The sequence below is a fragment of the Octodon degus genome, unplaced genomic scaffold (assembly GCF_000260255.1).
Source record: "Octodon degus isolate 3935 unplaced genomic scaffold, OctDeg1.0 scaffold00083, whole genome shotgun sequence".
Taxonomy (NCBI): domain Eukaryota; kingdom Metazoa; phylum Chordata; class Mammalia; order Rodentia; family Octodontidae; genus Octodon; species Octodon degus.
The window spans coordinates 8,130,909-8,149,685 of NW_004524659.1; the positions used below are offsets into that span (position 1 = coordinate 8,130,909).

Sequence of the window (18,777 nt, forward strand, 5' to 3'; positions counted from 1 at the left end):
GCCCTGCCAGCTACTGTCTGGGCATTGCCTCCATGTCCTGTCTCAGAAGTACCCTTAATGCTCCCACCAGGACTCTGTGCTTGTCATTGTGCCCTGGCTGTCAGCGGGCACCCTCCCCACGTGCTTTCTCTCTTTAGTTTGTCAGTGCTTCGTGTCACACCCACTCAGTTGATGTCACAGCCCACAATCTAAGAAGCAGTAGTCTAGACAGTCCGGGTACTCATAGACATCATGAGACACTGGCTATCAAAAAAGTGAAATGAAGCATGTGCTTTGTGCATGACTGCCTGCCTCCCTGACCTACGGTGGCCACCGCCCTGAGGCCAGGCTCTGGCCCACAATGCTTTAAAGGTGGCAGTTGGCTGCACACCACCTCCCCCCAGGCATACTGTGGTGTGGTTCCCTTCCCAGGGTCCCACACTGGTGGTCTCTATCTCACCATGACAACCAATTCCCTACAGACACAGGAGGCTGCCCAGCACATGAGTGCTCTTCTCAGTGTGTATACAGAAATTGCTGGCCCTGGGCCTAGGGAAAGGAAGCTGCTGCTGGTCTGGGCTGCTTGCATGGGAGCCATTCCTGCCTGCCACGGCCCCCACAGGAGCAGCGGTCCTGAAGGCTGTGGGGAGAGGTTCACTGGGGGCATCAGCCTGTGGCTTTGGAGAGCTTCGAGAACCCAAAGGATAGATCTTGCCCCTGCTGGCCATCCTGGAGGCTGGCAGTGCCCAGAAGGCCTAGCTAGGAGCTGAGAGCAGGCAGCCAGCCCATGCCAAGAAGACTGGCTCTCAATGCTGTTTCTCCAGGGTCTCCCCTCCTGCTGCAACAGACACACTCGGAAAATAACCCATGGACTTGCCTTCCTATCTCCTGCTGAAGGCTGAGAGGAAGAAAGAGCTTCCTCCTGTTCAGAAACCCCCTCGCCCAGCTTGGGACACGGAGTGGCGTGGCTCTGCATAGCGGGTCTGTACCGCTCCTGCAGTGCTCAGCACACGCCTGTGTAAGATGACTTTTGGGTGGGAAGTGGCCCAGGGTTGTGCTCCATACCCAGGAAAGGAAAATGCAGCCACAAGCGCAGTACAAACTGGCCTTTGTATAAACACTGTAGGCTTTCCCTTGGAGTCCTGCCTGCGGGATGGCTGGTCCCTGCAGTGGGGCCCAGGGAGGGTCTGGGTGGGACCAGTAGTGGCAGGTAGCCCGGGCCTGGAGCTGCCCAGAAAGAGCTAGCGGAAGACAGAACCTCTCATCCCGGCCAGAAACGCAGCCATAGAAACACATGTGAAGAGTGAGACGCCAGCATATTATTTGGAGATGTGTAATCTCTCCCCAGATGTCTCAGATTATTACACAGATTCACTCAGCCAACGATGGTAGTGTCTCTGGTGGGTGTCCCCAGGCAGCCGGGAAGGAGGGATCCTTCGTTCTCAGTTGAGCCAAGTATGACCGAATTCTCCATAGTCGTTTTGCTTTTGGAGGATAAAATGGTCAGAGGAGAAGGAAGGAGATGATTTATAAAAGAGATGGCTTTTATCCCTGGATTCCAGAATGGCTTGAATCTGAATCACTTAGGTCTGTAGGAACTCTGGGGGGTTTAAAAAAAAAAGGCAGAAAAAGAAAAAGATAGGGAACCGAGAGCACAAAAATAGACTCCAACCCCGTGCCTGAGCATCACCGGGCAGGATGGAGCTGTGTACTTCCCTCTCCAGAAAGTGGATGGTTTTAAACAAAAATTACAGTTGAATCTTACAAGCTAGAAGATAAAGCCAGACTGGGCTGAGGAAATCCAAGTACCCATCATCCCACGCACTCTCTGTTTTATGGAGGAGGATTGGGGGAACTTGGTTCAGAGTCTGGTCTGCGCTAAAGTCTTGTTTTTGACTGTTCTCAACGATTCCGGCATTTGGTGTGCCCTTGTGGGCTTCCTGCTTTTTAAGTAGTTTAATTTCTGGGTTTTTTTTTTTTCTTAGATCAGCACAGTTCAATAGAGCTCTGTGCCCCAGAGGACTGCATGCGGGGCTTCCTCTGATGTGGCACCTCCTAGGAATCTGTGTCCCCCACGCCCCTGGCTCTGTCCCGTCTGCCCAGGCCATTCTTGGATGCTCTAAACCAACAAACCGCAAACCGTTTTTCTTTGTTGACTCCAGGGAGCCCAAATGAAAATGTTCTGTGTTCCTGGGCAAACTAGGCCAGAGCCCCATGGAACGCCATGCCCATTGCCGCCCGCAGGCTGGTCCCCAGAGGACACAGACGTCCTAGCAACAGCAGCTATCCCATTTTACAAGTGGGGAAACAGATCCTGACAGATGAACGCAACAGCCGGGACAAGAGAGCTCATTTGCGGGCTCTGAGGTGTTTACCTCACCTCCCAACTCCAGACTTCACTGGACCAGGGTTCAGAGCCTTGGTTCCCTTCAGCCGTACCAGAGTAAACCTACAGGAAGCTGTGGGTCCCAACAGCCTTTGCATCCACAGCATCTGTCAGGGTGTCTGTTTAGTTGCCCTGTGTGACTAGGACAGGGTGGGTCATCCTCAAGTGAGGCCCAGGCACTCCTGGGTCAGCTCCAGATAAGGTCCCCCTCAGCGACTTTGACCCAACCCCAAGTTCACTGTCATGCTACCAGGGGCTCTGCTTTACTCCTGAGAATCACCTGAGGTATTACCTGTGCTTTTTGCACTGTTGACACTGTTTATGGTGTTTTGCAATCAGAAAACACCACAGATTAAAAAGTGCCTGGCTAAGGACTTTGGATTCCAGCAGAGCGCCTGGGGATCGTGAGCATTCAAGCTTTTCCTTTAAATATCTGATTCTATGTGATGGTTGGTGCTGCCTGAGAGGCCATGTGGCCTGACTTCTTGCCCCCACTGTGTCCCATACAATACGGCCCCCAAAGGCCAGCACACAGGCAGCTTGTGGAATGTTTGTGGTTACTGTTAGAGCTGGATTTGGGCGAGAAGCCCTTGTAAAGGGAGCTGCAGCAGGGACCTGGGCTCGGACTTGCCAGGATTTGTATGACTGCAGATGGGCCCCCAGGGGAAATCCGGGATGGAGCCGAACACCAAACAGAAGCTGGGCTCAGCCAGCACAGAGGGAGAGCCCCCGCCTGCCACTGCGGTCACCCGGCCCTATTGGATTGATGTCCCTTAGCCAGTTTTCTCAGCAGCTGTGACTTGACCACGGCTCCATGAAGGGGCAGCATAGGCTAGGGCCCCAGCTGCTCCTGAGGTGCTGAGGTGAGATAGCTGTGAACCCTCTTTCCTTTATCCCAAGCCTGCTCTTACCCACTTGAGGGACCCCATGCCACACGAGTATGTATGCTCCAGGGTGCCAGGCTTAGACTCAGCAGCCTTCACATGTCCTTTCTTGGGAGCAAGGTAAGATCCAGAGATGGCCCCAAGGCCCTTTGTGCAAAAGGGCTGGCCTGATCCTTCCAGGCCCTGTTTTACCAGGGCCCAGGTCACGGGATGTCCAGAGGGGTGGTTCCATTGTCATCCTCCTGACTCAGCAAACCTGACATCACTCCCACCACTGTCCAGCCTCCCCTGTGGCTTCCAACTCCTTGGCCTCCGCTTGTCCCCTACTGCACCACCTCCTTATGCTGTACATCCTTTATGTCCTGCTCAGCCACCTGGAGGTCAAGGGACACCCGGCGACACAATGAGGGGTCAGGCTGTACTCCTACCTGGCCAAAGCCCTGCTGATAAGACACCATCCTCTAACACTTCCTCCCTGCCTTTCCCTCAGGAACTAGCAGGACAGGTCCATCCCACCTCAGTGGGGAGAGGGAGAGTGTCAGGCAGGAGGACACCCAGTCTGGAACAGGCTCATAGCTGCCTGCCACCTGCCAATTCTCCATGCAGACCCCCACCCCCACCCTGGACCAAGCCTGGGGGAAGCTGGTTGTGCAGCTCAGCTCTGCTGACCTCTACGCAGGTGTCTTGTGCCCACACTAGGCCCCTGCCACTCCTTCCTCCTTTCCTCCCCCCACAAGGGGGAGTGTGCTTCAACCACACTGAATGTGGGGCAGGCCCAGGGAGCTGTTAGCTTGCTTGTACAGGGCAACGTGACACATGGGGCCAGGCAACATGTGTGTCCCTCCTGCCTTTCAAGTGAGACCCACAAATGAACCTGCTGAGGCCAGGTATGGAAGCAGCCCTCTTCTCTCAGGCTGAGCCTGGCACTGCCTTTCTCCTGGGGACAGAATTCTCCCCAGATGGCCCTGGGCATCTCTGGAACACTAGCATCCTGCTGCATCCAGGGCAGCTTGCCTTGTATCCCGGGCAAGAGGAGTAAGGGGGGCAGTGGCTCCTGTGAGCACTTCACCCACCTCATTCCCCATCTTCCTGCAGCCTGTTTGACATGGGTGGTGAGTATTACTGCTTCGCCTCGGATATCACCTGCTCCTTTCCTGCCAATGGCAAGTTCACTGAGGACCAAAAAGCCATCTACGAGGCAGTGCTGCGGAGCTGCCGTGCTGTGATGAGTGCTATGAAGCCAGGTGAGAGAAGGGGTAGAGGGTACTGCTGAGAAGAACCCTTCTGGCATGGGGACTGAGGGACAGCTGTGTACCAGTCACCTGCAGGAAGAAGGTTCCAGATTCTGTGGTTTGCATCTGCCCCCCATACATGGCCAGAAAGCTGTTGGGTGTCCGGTCCCCAGGGTCACACCTAGGAAGTAGGACTGCCTCCAATCAGGAACGGGAGCCTGGGATCCAAGAGCTCAGCCCAAAGTCACCCCACATCCCGCCTGGCCACCTCCTTCTGTACATCTCTCCGCCCACACTGGTTATGGGGACGTCAGCATGTTTCTTGTCCTTCCCCAAAGCAGAGTCCACTTCAGGGAGGGCCTGGCTAGTTTTGGACACGGTCATCTGATTGGGCACTGGCATGGGTCCCAGCCGTGCTCAGCAGCTGTATGGCCTGGGACAGAAAGCTCCTCCCTGACTGGCTGTTTCCTTGTCTGTGCATGGAGCAAGCTGAGGCGCATAAAGCACCTGCGTGCTGCTGGCACGTGCTCATGCTCTGTGGTGGTCACTGTCCCTGACACAATGTTTAGACCAAGGCTTCACATTCTTTCTCTTAGCACCTAGTCTTGGCTGACTTGACCTGCCCCGCTGTCCCCCAGCCTCCTCTCCCCTTGGCTCTTCCCCTCATGTCTCCAGGCAGTGTACGGAGTCCCTGGCCTGCCCTTGATGTCCCACTGCATGGCAATCATGGCCCACAGGGGAAACAGCATCCCTCTGGCAAGGCTGACTTTCTGGCATTCTTTCTGTGACATGCAGATCCTTGAGCTATCTCTGTTTCAGTTTTCACTGCCCGAACTCCCTAACCTCCTATTCCCTGACAGGGGTGACATCCAGGACCTGCAAGATCAAACCTTGGCACTGCTATGTGGCTCTTCCTGCCCAGAACAGCTAGAAAATGCTTTACTAGCAGTGACAGGGGCCCTGACTTGTCCCCTTTGCCTAGAGGAGAAAGTTAGGGATGTGGTCTCCTCATGGTCTTGTTTCACGCCTTCTAGGACTTCAGAGCAGCGCACTCTGTAGGCCTTGGATTCCTAGCCACCAAGCACCAGTTACCTCTAAGCCAAGCCCTCTGGGGACAGGTGGCTGCAGTCAGGCTCCATCCTGTAGTGGGAATGGGCTTTCCCTGTCGCTCCTCCATCCTGACCTGGTGATTGGCCTGCGCCTCCTCACACACAGCCATCCACTGAGGCACCAGCTTCTGCAGCCAGGATTGGAAGTGACTGACAGTCTCTGGCTACCTTAGGTCCTTGATGCTGTCACAAATCCACAAAGGCAGGGACAAGGAGGTCTGGGTGGGGCCAGAGCCTAGTGAAATGTCACAGAAGCTTCAGATCTGCAGCAGCAGTGGTGGTGAACTCCCGGTTTCTTCAGCCAACCTGATGTTGGCTCAGGTCACAGACCCCGACCCACCCCTGCTCCCCCCAGCCATGGTTCCCCACCTCCTACCCTGCTGTGCAGCTTCCCAAAAGAATAGAGCAGCCCTTAAAGCGACCCCCAGGCTTCTCTGGGGAGAGGGAGCTCAGGCTATAGAGGACCAGGTTGCACAGGGAGGTGGCTGCAGCAGGAAAGACAGTACAAGAAAGCACAAAATGCAAGCCAGACCTGAGAGCCCGCACAGTGTGCCAGGCTCCAGCCCTCAGGCCCCTCACCGTACTCCAGGGTGGGTTCAGCCAGCTATGGACACTGGCATTAAGGGCCAGCAGAGAGCTGGCTGCACTGGACTCCCTCCTGTGTCCCAGGGATGGTGAGGGGAGGCTTCGGAGCTCCCTGGGGCCCTGCCTATGACGGATCTGAAGTCTGCCTTGGAATTACTAAATGAGCGATTGAAATGGCTGGATTTGTATGCCTCTGGAGCCTTGATTTTTTGATTTTTTTTTTTTTTCTTCTTTTTAACTGGGAATCCAACTCAGGACCTTACACTTGTCAGGCGGGTACTGTGCCACTATATCTCCAGCCCTGTGAAACCTTGATTTTAAAAAACAAAAGAAAAAGATCCTGAGCCCCAGAACAATAATAGCCCAGGAAGTGGCCTCTCACAGACCTAGAACTTGCTGGCTCAGCATTTGGATCAGCGGGCTGCTGTGGCCCAGAGCTGGCCTGGGGGATGACTTACAGCCGCGCTCGCAGGGCCAAGTGCTGCTCTGGAGGGGACTCGACATCGATCGTTGTCAGAGGAAACACACTGTGAGGAGGCCTTTCTTGACTGGCCTCCAGCCCAGCCTCAGAGCCCCCAGAGGAGGCTAAGGAGCTCTGGGGGTACATTGGGGGCACCACCAAGTCTGAGCCCACGGCCCACTTCCTCGTTTAGTTTTTGGGACAAGAGCTAGACAAACAAGTGAGTCCAGGGACAGGAGCCCAGGTATTCCTCGAAAGGAGAATAAAGCAGGAAAGCCTGAAAGCAAATGAGCTGGTGAGTGTGACAGCAGGGCATCCCTGCCTGGGGCAGGGGCTGCAGAAGGGGGCAGCATCGGTAGCACAATTGCCTGGCTAAAAAGCAGCCACACCTCCAAGTGTCAGCGCAGAGCAGTGGCAGGATGCAGTGCCACAGGAAGGTAGACTCGTGGGGTGGCTTGGGCAGCACAGCCCCTTTGCATAAGAAAATGGAGGAGCAATAACCTGGATTTGCATGCACTGGTAGAATCAACAAACAAGGTGCCAGGAGAGGGAAGGAGAAGGACAGGAAGGAGAGCTTTGAGGCTTGCTCATCAGACCCCTTTTCTGTTCTTTTTAAACTGTGAGATTCAGGGAGTAGTCATGCAAGGGTCTTTGCTCAGTGTTGAATACCATCAGTCACTTAAATGGTCATCAGTGTTTCCAGTGGCAGAGCATTGGGCTGGAGACGGAGGGGCATGGTGCCTTCCCCCAGTGTCTGTGAGCATGGACCTTCCACCCAGAAGCCGGGATGCCCCCTCTTGCTGAGGAGCATAGTAGTGGGCAGCATGGGAGTCCAGGCCTGCTATCAGAACACAGGACTTACGGCCTCACTCCACACTGGAGACCTGACAGGAGGAGCCGGGCCTCGCAGTAAGGTTCTGACACAGGTGCAAGATGGGACTGGAGCTCCTGTTTGGCAGGCTATTTGGCAGGCAGGGAGGTTTGGAAAGACATCCCTGCCCTGGGCTCTGTGTCACCACACAGCTCCAGGTTTCCAGGCCTTGGAGCTGCTTAGCTCTCACTATAAGCTGACTGGTAATGGGAAGTCAGTGAGGCCTGAGCAGGGTCTGGATGGTACCTCCACCCTTGGTGTCCTGGCCAGCACAGTGGCCCCCCTCAGCAACCCCAGTTCTATCCAGAAAGTAGTCAAGCCCATGGCCATCCCTCAGGGCCCCACCCACTTCATACTGAAAAGGGCCTGGAGCTGAGTCCCTGCATCCACCTCATCACCCATCCTGAGGCCTGCCTGGCCTTGCCAACTCTTGGGGCAGCCACAGGCCTCAGGCCAAGCCAGGGGACCCTGGAGGCCCCAGGCTAAGCTCAGCTCAGCTGGCGTACAGACCAGCCCCCCCCCCACTCCCCTCTTGCCCATCCTTGGGTTTTTCTACCCAGCACAGACACAGTGGGCCTTGAGGAGCCCTTGTATGAGGGGAGGAGCGGAGCCCCCACCATACCCCACATACATACTCTGCTGCCCCTGCTGCCAAACTGGGACCCTGAAGGTCCCTCAGGGCAGGATGTGACTCCATCTGGGTCACACAGTGTAGCCACAGCTGGGGGGCAGGGAGCGGAGTCCAGTGCCCACAGAACTGCTTTCCAAATGTTGGCAGATCGTCGCCTCCTTTAGCGTTGAGGCGGCTGTGGCCAGATCAGCCGTCTGCCTGTCCCAGTAGAAATGCCCCTGATTGTGGGTTCAACTCCGGGGCCAAGACAAATACCCTGCTGAGACTGCCTGACTGCTTCCTGTGACCTTCCAGGGAAGAATAAATAAAAACATGCAGGAGGTCACACAGTGATGCCCAGAGGAGAGGCAGAAATTGGCTATCAGAATACACATGGACCCTTGCGGATGCAGCCCTGGGGGAGTTGAGGAATGCAGGCCCTGGCTCCCAAGAAACATCCTGGGGCCAGGGGGAAGTGTTCCTCATTGTCACTCTGACTCAGGGAAGGAGACAGGGCTGAGCTCACCCAGAGAGGAGCCGCTGATGACCAGCAATCCACAGGAAGCTGTGAACATGGGAGAATCCCATGCACGGGAAGCCATGGCCAGGCATTGGCTTCTGGCTAAGTAGACCCAGGTGTACATGGCTTTGGCGTCGGTGCACTCCGCCCTCCTCATCCCCAAGACACCAGGAAGCCATGATGGCCACAGGCTCAGTGGAGGGAGGCAGGAAGGTGCAGCCACAGAGACATGAGATGTGCTGAGCTCACCACAGCTGCAAGGCTGTCCCTGCTCACGTCATGGAGACTCCCTGTCCCACCAGCCATCATGTAACCAGCGGGGAGGTCCCCATATTTGTCACCTCTGCCCCCCTGCCTCCCATTTGCCAGCCTTCCTGACCCTCCTGCCTTGGGTGTTACCCTTCACCCTCTGCCCTGGCTCCTGTGCTCCCCCATGAGCTCTGCTTCTGGACCCCCTGCTCGTAGCACTGTAAAAGCAGCTGTGTCCCAAGCCATGCAGATGATACCTGCTGCTCTGCATAGCACTGTGTACTTTTGTGCAGTGCCAGCACCCTGGCTCTGTCCCTGGGCAGAGTCCTGGCTGCTTACAGGGGCAGTGCCTCCTGCGGGAGGTCAGGAGAGAGTCTGAGTGGCTGGAGCAGGGCATTCAGGATGGTGCTGTGGCCAGCAGACCCCATATACATGCATGTCTCCTGTGGACCTAGGGTGGTGGGGTTGTGTTTCCTGGCTCCGCCTCACTCCTAGATAAGCAGGAATGAGACCAATTGGCTGGACTTTCTTTTGGGCCTGGTCCTTAGACATGGCAAGGAATACAAGGGATCAGGCAGACAGGTACAAGGACCTCGTGTCACCTAACCACAGTGCCCTCTGTGATGGTAGCTGGAACAGGAATGGGTGTTTGGGCCCCTGTCTTTATGCCTCCACCTGGTAGCAGGATGGTGTGCAAATTCCCTGCTGGGATGCGAGAAACCTTACAGCTAGGCTTCCACAGCACTGAGGAGCCTGCAGCTTGAACAGATATTGTTCCCTGTCCTTACGCAGGGTGAGCAGGTCCCAAAGGTCCTGGTGGCACAGGATGCAATGTGGGCTGGGCTGGAGGCTGTCATCCCCCACACCAGCTTGGCCTGCCAGGCAGCTCCCTGCTGCCCCCAGGGCCTTCCCTGAGCCCCACGCCCTGAGCCTTTCCTCCCGCACCCCCAAGGCCTGGCGCAGACAGCATCTGTCCCCAGAGGGCTATTGTCCATGGATGAAGTGAGCTCTTTGTTTGGAAGTAGCTCTGAGGATGCAGCACTTGGGGCCTTCCTGGCTTGGCTTAGGCCTGGGAGCCCCCCAGGGCTGTCACACTCTGGGCTGGAAGCCTTGAGGCCATGATGGATGCTGCTGCTGAAGCTCTGAGGAGCCAGGCCAGGCCCCACGGGAGGGTCAGGCATGGAGAGTGCTGCCTGAGGGGAACCAGGTAGACACAGAAGGCCAGACAGTAACCTGGGATTGCTCTAGAAATATCAAGAGCCCTGGGCACCTGGGCTCTTATTTCTGTAGAAATAGTCCAGCAGTTTTCTGAGGCAGATGGTATGGCACTAACCCTAAGACCACTCTGCCCTGGAATTCAAGAACATAGAGGAGAGGCCTGGTGGCACATCAAAACCCTGGGTGTCACAGTGGCACTGGCTATGAGAGTAAAGAGGGAGGGCAAGGCTCCTGCTCATGCCTCAGCTTTACCGGGCATGTGCTGTGCACTGGGCAGGGAGCAGGGCACAAGCCTCCCTGCTGAGGGTGTAGTAGGCAGACCCAGAGTCCTGAGGCAGGTGGAGAGGTTCTGGCAGCACAGAAAGAAGCAGTTGGAAAGGGCCTCCTGGTGCCTCAACAAGAGTCCCAGCAGCAGAGTGAGGGCCTGCAGAGTTGGACCCAGCTGGGAACAACAGGTAGAAAGCACAGGGAGCACTGGAATCATGACCTCAGTGGGTGAGGGATGAGGCTAGACGTGGAAGCCAGCCAAAGAACCGGGACTCAGCCAATCTGACAAGCAGGATGGAGAATACGGTAGAGGGGGTGGGTAGGAGATGTTTTAGGGAGGCGAGGGCAAGACTCAGTCCTGGCAGGAGGTGGAAGTGCTGGGCAGCCTGTGCCCAGGCTCTGAGTGTGCTCTGTGGGTTAGCAGCCCTGGTATAGGCAGGCTCAGGTCAGCGATGCCTCCTGGCACATCCCTGTGGGCTCCAAGCTGTCGATGAGGATGACAGGCAGCCAAAATGGGAGGAGCCTACCACAGGTAGGTAGGGAGACCCTGTAGTTTGTGCCCACCTCCCTAAACTGGGGCCTAGCCCAAGGATGGTAACCTTCACACACTTCAGAAGTCCAGCCCTAGCTGTGGGTGTCATAACTGCCGCGCACGCCAGACACAGAGGCCAAGTTGCTGGAGGTTTAATCACTGTCCCAACCCTAACCACACACAGGCAGAAACTCCCCACTCATGGCCAAGAGAGCTGTGTGCAAGGCCTTTCCCGAGGGTGCTCAGGCTAGGAAGACTGGAGGCGCCATGGGGACCGCCTGAGCCGCACATCCGGGTGGAAGCTGGGCTGCCACCTCAGAGTGTGATTTATACACCTCATTCCCACCCTCCCCTCAAGTTTGGCCAAGCCTGCAATGGCCTTGACTTCACTATGTAGCCCAGGCTAACCTCAAATTTGAGATGATCCTCCTGCTTCAGCCTGCCAAATGCTGGGATTACAGGCATGTGCCACCACATCTGGCTGCAGCATTAAGCTGGTTGGAAAGCAGGCTATGTTTCATGGGGCTCCCTGTTGCTGACTGGAGAAGGCTGCCCTCTGAAACAAATGAGCTGAGTGGGGGCTGAGATGTCGGCCACCACCCAGGAGGTCCTGTACAGCAGACTGACTGGTGGGGGCCAGATTTGCACAGACATTTGGGGGTTTGTATGACCTGAGCCTCTGAGCAAGAACAGAGCTGAGGTGACTTACTCCACCAGGCAGGGAGACAGGAGAAGCAAGTCTGCAGGTCTGTCTAGGAATCAGCTTCAGCCTGGGAGCTGCCAAGAGCCTTCCCATCAAGACAGTAGAGCAAGAAGCTGCTGAAGGTCTCCAGGAAGACCTTTGATGCTGAGACTCCCAAGGATGAGGCAGCCCAGGGTCTCGCATTCAGTGTGCTTGTGGAGCAGAAGGGTGGCCCGGCCCCCAAAGGGCCCTGTGGGAGCAGGGAGGGTAAGGTGGGGGTGGGTACAATGGGATGGGATGAGCCAGACTGGTCCCCTAGGGCCTTAGGGAAGGTTTGGCTTGCTCTGTGTCGTGACCAGTAACCCCAAGCACTGTGACCATAAAATGTTAAAACTAGGCTCTAGTTGAGCAGAAGTGATGGACCAGCCCTTTAATACCAGAAACTCTGTAGCCAGCTTTGCGGCCAGTATTGCAACTCTTGACATCCAAGGTGTAAGAGAGGTAGAGAAGCGTTTGCAGGCTGTATGGCAGGCAGTTAGGCTGGGCCTACAGTTACTGAGTCTCCATTTGAGGAACTCCAACCCTTAGAGAAAGCCCCTGCCCTGGCTCAGGGGTGCATACTGAGCCAGCTACAGTGTGCGCATGCCCATGTCTGTCCCCAGGCCCAAGACTGTAGCTGGAGGAACCTGGTAACTTGATTCCAGACCCCAGAACACAGCTTTACAGGCTGAGGTGGATAATCGGGGTGAGAGTTGGGGCTTCCCTTTCCTTTCTCTGTGTTCTTCTCTCCATATCCTTGGGCCATCTCCATGCTCCTGACGTGGAGTGTCCAGCTCAAGCAGGGAAGGAGCCCAACTTAGGGGGCAGGTGCCCTGCTAGAGTGTCGAATGGGTTCACCCCACAGCCCATCACGTGCTCCCTGCCAGCTGTGGAGGTTTGGAGGCCTTAGCCTCCTGGCCCCCGCCCTGCATGGGCCCCTCACAGTGCAGACCCCTGTCCTCCAGTCTTGCAGCAGTGACCAAGAACAGTGCAGCATGACAGACAGCAGGTCCAGCCCTGAGCCCAGGCAGGACACGACACAGAGGCCCCTGGAGGCCAACGAGGTTCTACTTCGTGGGCCTACGCCTTGCCAGGATGTACCGTAAGAAATGCCTTCTCTGGCCAGAGCTCTGCAGAGCCCTGGGCCCTCACCCAAACCTGCCTGGTCCAGCGTGTCTTGGTACCATGGGCCTCAGCCAGCATGGGGCCTTCCCAGTCTTAGCCCTCCTGAGTTCAGAGCAGGAGGCTCCACCAGCTCAGGGTTCTTGTCTGGTGCTTAGGCTGAGTGCAGGGGTGGCAATGGAGTTCCCTTGAAGAGGCTGAAGAGGGCTCCCCAGAGGTTCTCACTGGTAGCTCTCTCCAGATGTCCTATGTTCTTGCAGCCCCCTAGGTCCTACCACCACCACCAGGGGACCAGGCAGTGCTCAGGACTGGCTCTGGCCTCTGCCCCTGCCCCCTTGAGAGCCTGTGTGGCCCCCAAAGCTCTGCACTTGAAAGGCTGTGCAGTGACCTTTGACCCAGAAACAGGGCAAAGCCAGCAGCGTGGGCTCGGCTGTTTAGGCTGCTGTGGAGCCAGTGCCAGTGCTGTAGCTGCGGGGCAGCAGCCCCCTGCCCGCCAGTGTGTGAGGCTGTGCCAGCTGCACCTTCACCCCAGAAACCTTTGCTTCCATAGCAGCTCCAAGGGTGATTCAGCCTTTCTAGATGTACAGGGGTGCCCCTTCCCCCAGCCTTGAGCTTCCCCCTTGCCCTACAGGCATAAAACCCAGGCCTGAAGCCCTGAGACAGCATTTGGGCACAAGCCACCCCACATCTGCTACTGAGGAGACTTTTCTTCTTCTGATGGCCAGAGATCTAGTTGGGCCCCCCGGCCCCAGAAGCACATGCTGGTCAGGGTGGGCACAGCATTATCTGGAATGTAGATTGGCCCCAGGTTCCTGGCCTTGGGTGGCAGAGGCCTCCCCTGAGGCACAACTCTTATGTGGGGACAGAGAGTATTGAGATCAAGAGTTCTGACTGAGAAAGTCAGGACCCTGAGCCACCCCATCCTCGGCCCCCAAGGAGTGTACCCTCAGTCTTGCCTTGAGGCCCTTCCCCCACAGCCTGCCCGTGGCTGGAGAAGCCCTTCCTTTACGTCTTCCTCTGAACCGTAGGTGTCTGGTGGCCTGACATGCACCGCCTGGCTGACCGCATCCACTTGGAGGAGCTGACCCGCATTGGCATCCTGAGTGGCAGTGTGGATGCCATGGTCCAGGCCCACATGGGAGCCGTGTTCATGCCTCATGGGCTTGGCCACTTCCTGGGTCTTGATGTACACGATGTGGGAGGCTACCCTGAGGTCAGTGTGGAGACATTGGCAGGTGGACCCTCGCTGGGCTTGGCATCCTGGGGGCAGAGTGGGGCTCTGGGAGATAGTAGGGGACACAGTAGGACAGGCGGGAGGGGGTTCCCTGGGTTACGCAGGGAGAGGGGAGGAATCGGGGTCCTAGCTTGCCCTCTGCAAGGGCCCTGGTCAGGCCCTGAGCTTTCCTGCAGCAAGTGCTGGGCATAGCCCCTGCCCAGGAGAGTGGCAAGCTCCAGGTTACATGGCACCCTTGCAGTGCACACAGTCTCCGCAGGGTGGTGAGGCTGAAGGTGAGTCTCAGTGATGGCGCTGCAGTGCACCCTTCATGTCCTCCTGCGTGTAGCTTCATTCAGATTCTCCTCGGCCGAGCCCAGTAGCAGACCCCTTGCTGCTGTTCCTGCCTGGTGCATCCGCTGCCTTCTAGTTCCCTGGTGCAGCACACCTGTGGCCCTGCACCCTGCTTATATTCCAGTCTTAAGACCCCTGGCAGGAGAGCAGGGCATCTCCAGACAAGCCTTCCCCTCCCCACCTTAGGACCACCCAGAGGGCGACCCCACTGGGCAGGTGGCTGCAGCCCCCTGGGCCCCTGTGGCGGGGGTAAGCCATCCCTGCCACCTGGCCTGGTGCCCACCATGCAGGGGGCTGATTGTGCAATCTCTGCACACCCTGGGGCCCGCCAGCCAGTTAGCCAAGAGTAGGCGTGGCTTCTTGGCTGCAGGGTATTTTGAAAGCACTAAGTGATTTTGGGGGGAAAAAGTTGCTCAAGAGAAGCATTATTATTCAATTATTTTTTTTTCCTCAAGTGTAAACAGTTAAATTTGCAGAAACAAAATCAGTTTTAATTTCCTAATTTCTGTCCATCCCATTGTGAGCAGAAGCCAAGAGCGGGGCCTTCCAGACATTGTTAACTGGGGTTCATTATTCATTAAGTCGCCAAAGCACTTTTTTTCCACCAAAGAAAATTGGCAGCAAACTGTTTTCATCTTTTCCAGTAAGCAGCCCTTTGTGCTCACAGAGCCTATTCTTCTGACAGATAAACACTGTGGAAAAAAATATGGCTTTTCCTATAAGTCATTTGTTTTACTTCAGGCCTACAGACACATCTGGGTCTCCTCTGTCAGAGCCCAGTAAAAGTGGAGGCCTCGGAGAGCCCTCTGCCCAGGCTGAGGTGGGTGTGGGCATCCCCAGAAAGCCTGCTAGACCTTGGCCAGGGGCCTTGTGTTCTCCCTGTCACAGCCTGTACTCCACTCGGCCCAACCTTCATCCTGAGCCTGCTCCAGCTGCCGGACCAGTGTCCCCAACAGCTGTCCCCGTGCCTCTCCCCCCAGCAGCACCTAGAGCTAATGCTTTGAAGAGCTAACTGTGCCCAGCTGGCTGGGACGTGCATATCCTCTAGAGCTGGGACCCTTTCTTTCCATTCTCCCTAAACACCAGTTGGAATAGTGGGCCGTTTATTTTTGGATGGAAGGAAGCAGCTCTCCAGTTCGGCAGGCCTGCCTCTCCTGCATACCTGTGCAATAGCTTGGTGTGGACCCACAGGTGGGAAAGCATGGCAGGGAAGAAAGAGAGGACCTGTCTAGCCCCTGACTTTGACAACCATCAGGTAGAGGGAAGGGGACAGGCACTCGAGGTATAACATGAAGGACAGGAAGGGAGTTCCAGGGGGTAGGCATGAGCTTGCAGTGGCAGAAGCAAGAAATTTCTAGAGCAGAGACCCAGGGCCACCAGAACTGGCTTCAGATGGGAGACAGGCCCTGCTCACCACAGTTGCCTCACCTGAGCCAGGCTGTATTCCAGGCAAGACTTTTAGTTAAGGAGTACTGTGCCTCTCGTATCTCCACCCTTCTGCCCAGACTCCAGCTCTGCAGCCCAGAGCAGTGGCTCTGGGTCTGGGCCCACAGCAGCCACTCATCCCCACCCAGAGCATGGCCCACCAGGGGCCGTAACACCTTCACTGCCTCCATCCTAGCCTGCTTGCACCAGGCCCGGGTGGCTGTCCTTGCCCTTGTGGAATCATAGACACAGCTTTCCTGCTGTGCCCAGCCTTGGAGGCTGAGCCAGTGTGTTTTCGGTTACCTTATGTGAACCACTAATTGAAGTCTGATGTTCTTGGCCCCTAAACACTCAGAAATGACAGCTCGATCTCCAGCAGCTGAGTTTCCTGGGGGGAGCTGTGAGCAGGGCAGGGAAAACTCAGATCCTCACCAGAAAATTAGCTCGCTGCCCTCTTGTTCAGAGGCCCTGGCCATGGACCACATGGGGCCCAAAGGAGGCAGGGACACTCCTGCAAATGTGCTGGATGCCACCTGCCCTCAGCCCAGGCTGAGGCCCTGTTAGCCATGTCTGGATGAGCAGCCAGACCCTGGCTGGGTGTACCGTGGGGAGGAGAGAAAGCAGCTGCCACTGTGTGGATCCTGCAAGGGCCAGGCACTGGCTCCCAGGGCCCAGCTGTAGGGTGCAGAGAGCTCCTCAGAGAGCCACACGAGCAAGCCAGGCACGTGCGGGTCCAGGACAATTGCCGCAGACCCATCCTGATGACAGCACGTAGAGTCCCTCTTCCTGGATGGTCACACTAAGAACCTGGGGCGGGGCAGGGGGAGACAGGACCAGCACTTCTGGAGCCAGTTTCCATGTGAGCCTTTTAGAAGGAAAAATGCTGCTCCAGAAAACCTCATAGCCTCCTTAGGGTTTTTGTTTTGTTGGATTCTGCCATTCCCTGGGCCTAGGGAGGGAGGGACAGCGGGACACCCAGCTGGCCCCATGGGGCCACCTGGGCTGCTTGTCCTGGCTGTGTGCACATCAGTGCACTCCTGAGGGGAATTCTCAGGGTAACTAGAAGTCAGAGACACTCAGAACTGAGAGATCTTATCAGAAGCTCAGGTCAATAATTTCTGACATTGCCAGTTAAACAGAAGACCCAATGCTATTATGGGTTACTGGACTCTTTTAGAATATTTTGCTGAGTTTACACACTTATAATATTCAATAACAGAACTTAGAAAAAATGGGGTATACCGATGAATGTCCATTTTGTATCTGTGTATTCAAAGGGCTTGGGATAGATATATAGTTGCATTCTCTTAATGAATAGAATGATTTGTTCTAATGAAGTTTGTAAATAGGATCACAAGTCCGTATCTTGTACAGCAATTAACCACTAAGAAGAATATATGCAGTGTATTATTTGTTGAAACTGTACTTCCGATTTGATTTCAAACTGTCTCATTGCTGTTTATCAATAAAACTTTGAAAAAAAAAAAAGAAGTGCCTACGACCCGGCATAGCAGAGGAATCTGGGCTGGTAACCCCATGGTCAGAGAGCTCACAAGACTGGAACCAGCCCTGTGGCTGTCCCTTGGGTCCTCCACCTCTCCTCTCCCCACAGGGTGTGGAGCGCATTGATGAGCCAGGTCTGCGGAGCCTGCGCACCGCACGGCAGCTGGAGCCAGGCATGGTACTCACCGTGGAGCCAGGCATCTACTTCATTGACCACGTCCTGGACGAGGCCCTGGCTAACGAGGCCCAAGCCTGCTTCTTTAACCGCGAGGTCCTGCAGCGTTTTCGCGGTTTTGGTGGGGTAAGTGTTCATGGGCCCCACATTCTTGCTCCCAGAAGGTCCACCACCCCCACTGCTTCTGCGCATCACCTTTGTCCCAGGACAGAGGCCCTGGTGGAGCAGGGACAATCTTGACTTGTGCACTTGAAACTGGCCTTTATGTGGTTGGTCACTGGCCGGGTGCCTCACCCCTGCCACTCAAGGCACTCCATCCACCTGCCAAGGACAGGGTAAGCCAGTGATACAACCAGATGGCCGCGTGAAGAGCCTACCTCTAGGCCAGTGATAGAAGACCTTTTAGAGCTTTCAGCGATACAAACAGCACACGAGTCATAGGCTCGTCACCACTCTCTAGGCGGTCAGCCACAGAAGCTTTTAGACCTGTTGCTTCTGTCATTGAGGTTATCAACCATTTCCTCAGAAAGCTTTACCCAAGCAGCCGGGGTCAGGCTGGAGCAGGTGGGATTCACTCGTGTGGCGCAGGAAGGCAGTTCCATCGTGCTGAGCGTCTGTCCATCTGACCCAGGTCCGCATTGAGGAGGATGTTGTAGTGACCAACAGTGGCATGGAGCTGCTCACCTGTGTGCCCCGTACCGTGGAGGAAATTGAAGCATGCATGGCAGGCAGGGACAAGGCCTTTACGCCCTCCTCTGGCCCCAAGTAGCTCCAACCCAGATGCCCAGCCAGGCCAGGGCCTGGCCTTGCGCCCTCTCTCCACGTCGACTGGCCCTCGGATGGTGAGAAATGGTGCTTAGAAACTAGAGCTTTGCATCAATATTTGATCATACCAAATAGGACCATTTTCTAGAAAAAAAAATGCATTTTCTATTAACTTTTGGCAAGATCATACCCTTAATCAGTTGTGTACTGTATACTTAAATGACAGTGGCTTTTAAATTCTCATTGACAATAATTCTGTTCTTCAGTAGCCACTAAAATGTAACTTACTGCCATTTATATTACTGCACGTAGGAAAGATGCATTTCCAGTGTTTTCTCCCCAAAATCAATATGCAGAATGGAATTTGCAATAAAAGCTTTCGTCAAATGGTCTTTTTGTGCATGGCTCCTGCTTTATCCCTTTGTAGGTGAGGGCTTGGAACCCATCAGCCCTGTTGACCTCAGAAAAATAGTGATGGTGGGACGGGCTCTGCACCCTCTGCCTCAGCCTGTTCTCATCTGGCAGGTTGAGGGCAGGGTGCTCTCCTAGGAACCTATGTTGAGCTCTGAGGACTCTGCCGGGCTTCAGTGTCACCTT

At 55.7% G+C, this 18,777-nt stretch overlaps 1 protein-coding gene across 1 annotated transcript in view; it reads left to right on the forward strand.

Annotated features, from left to right (window-relative positions):
* Positions 1-18,571, forward strand: part of Pepd (peptidase D) — a 131,557-nt gene extending 112,986 nt beyond the window's left edge. The window contains exons 12-15 of the mRNA XM_004636732.2: positions 4,345-4,493; positions 13,774-13,958; positions 17,350-17,541; positions 18,047-18,571. Coding sequence (XP_004636789.1) covers positions 4,345-4,493; positions 13,774-13,958; positions 17,350-17,541; positions 18,047-18,184 — 664 coding nt within the window. The 3' untranslated portion in view covers positions 18,185-18,571. The remainder of the gene's footprint in view (positions 1-4,344; positions 4,494-13,773; positions 13,959-17,349; positions 17,542-18,046) is intronic.
* The last annotated feature ends 206 nt before the right edge of the window (positions 18,572-18,777 follow it).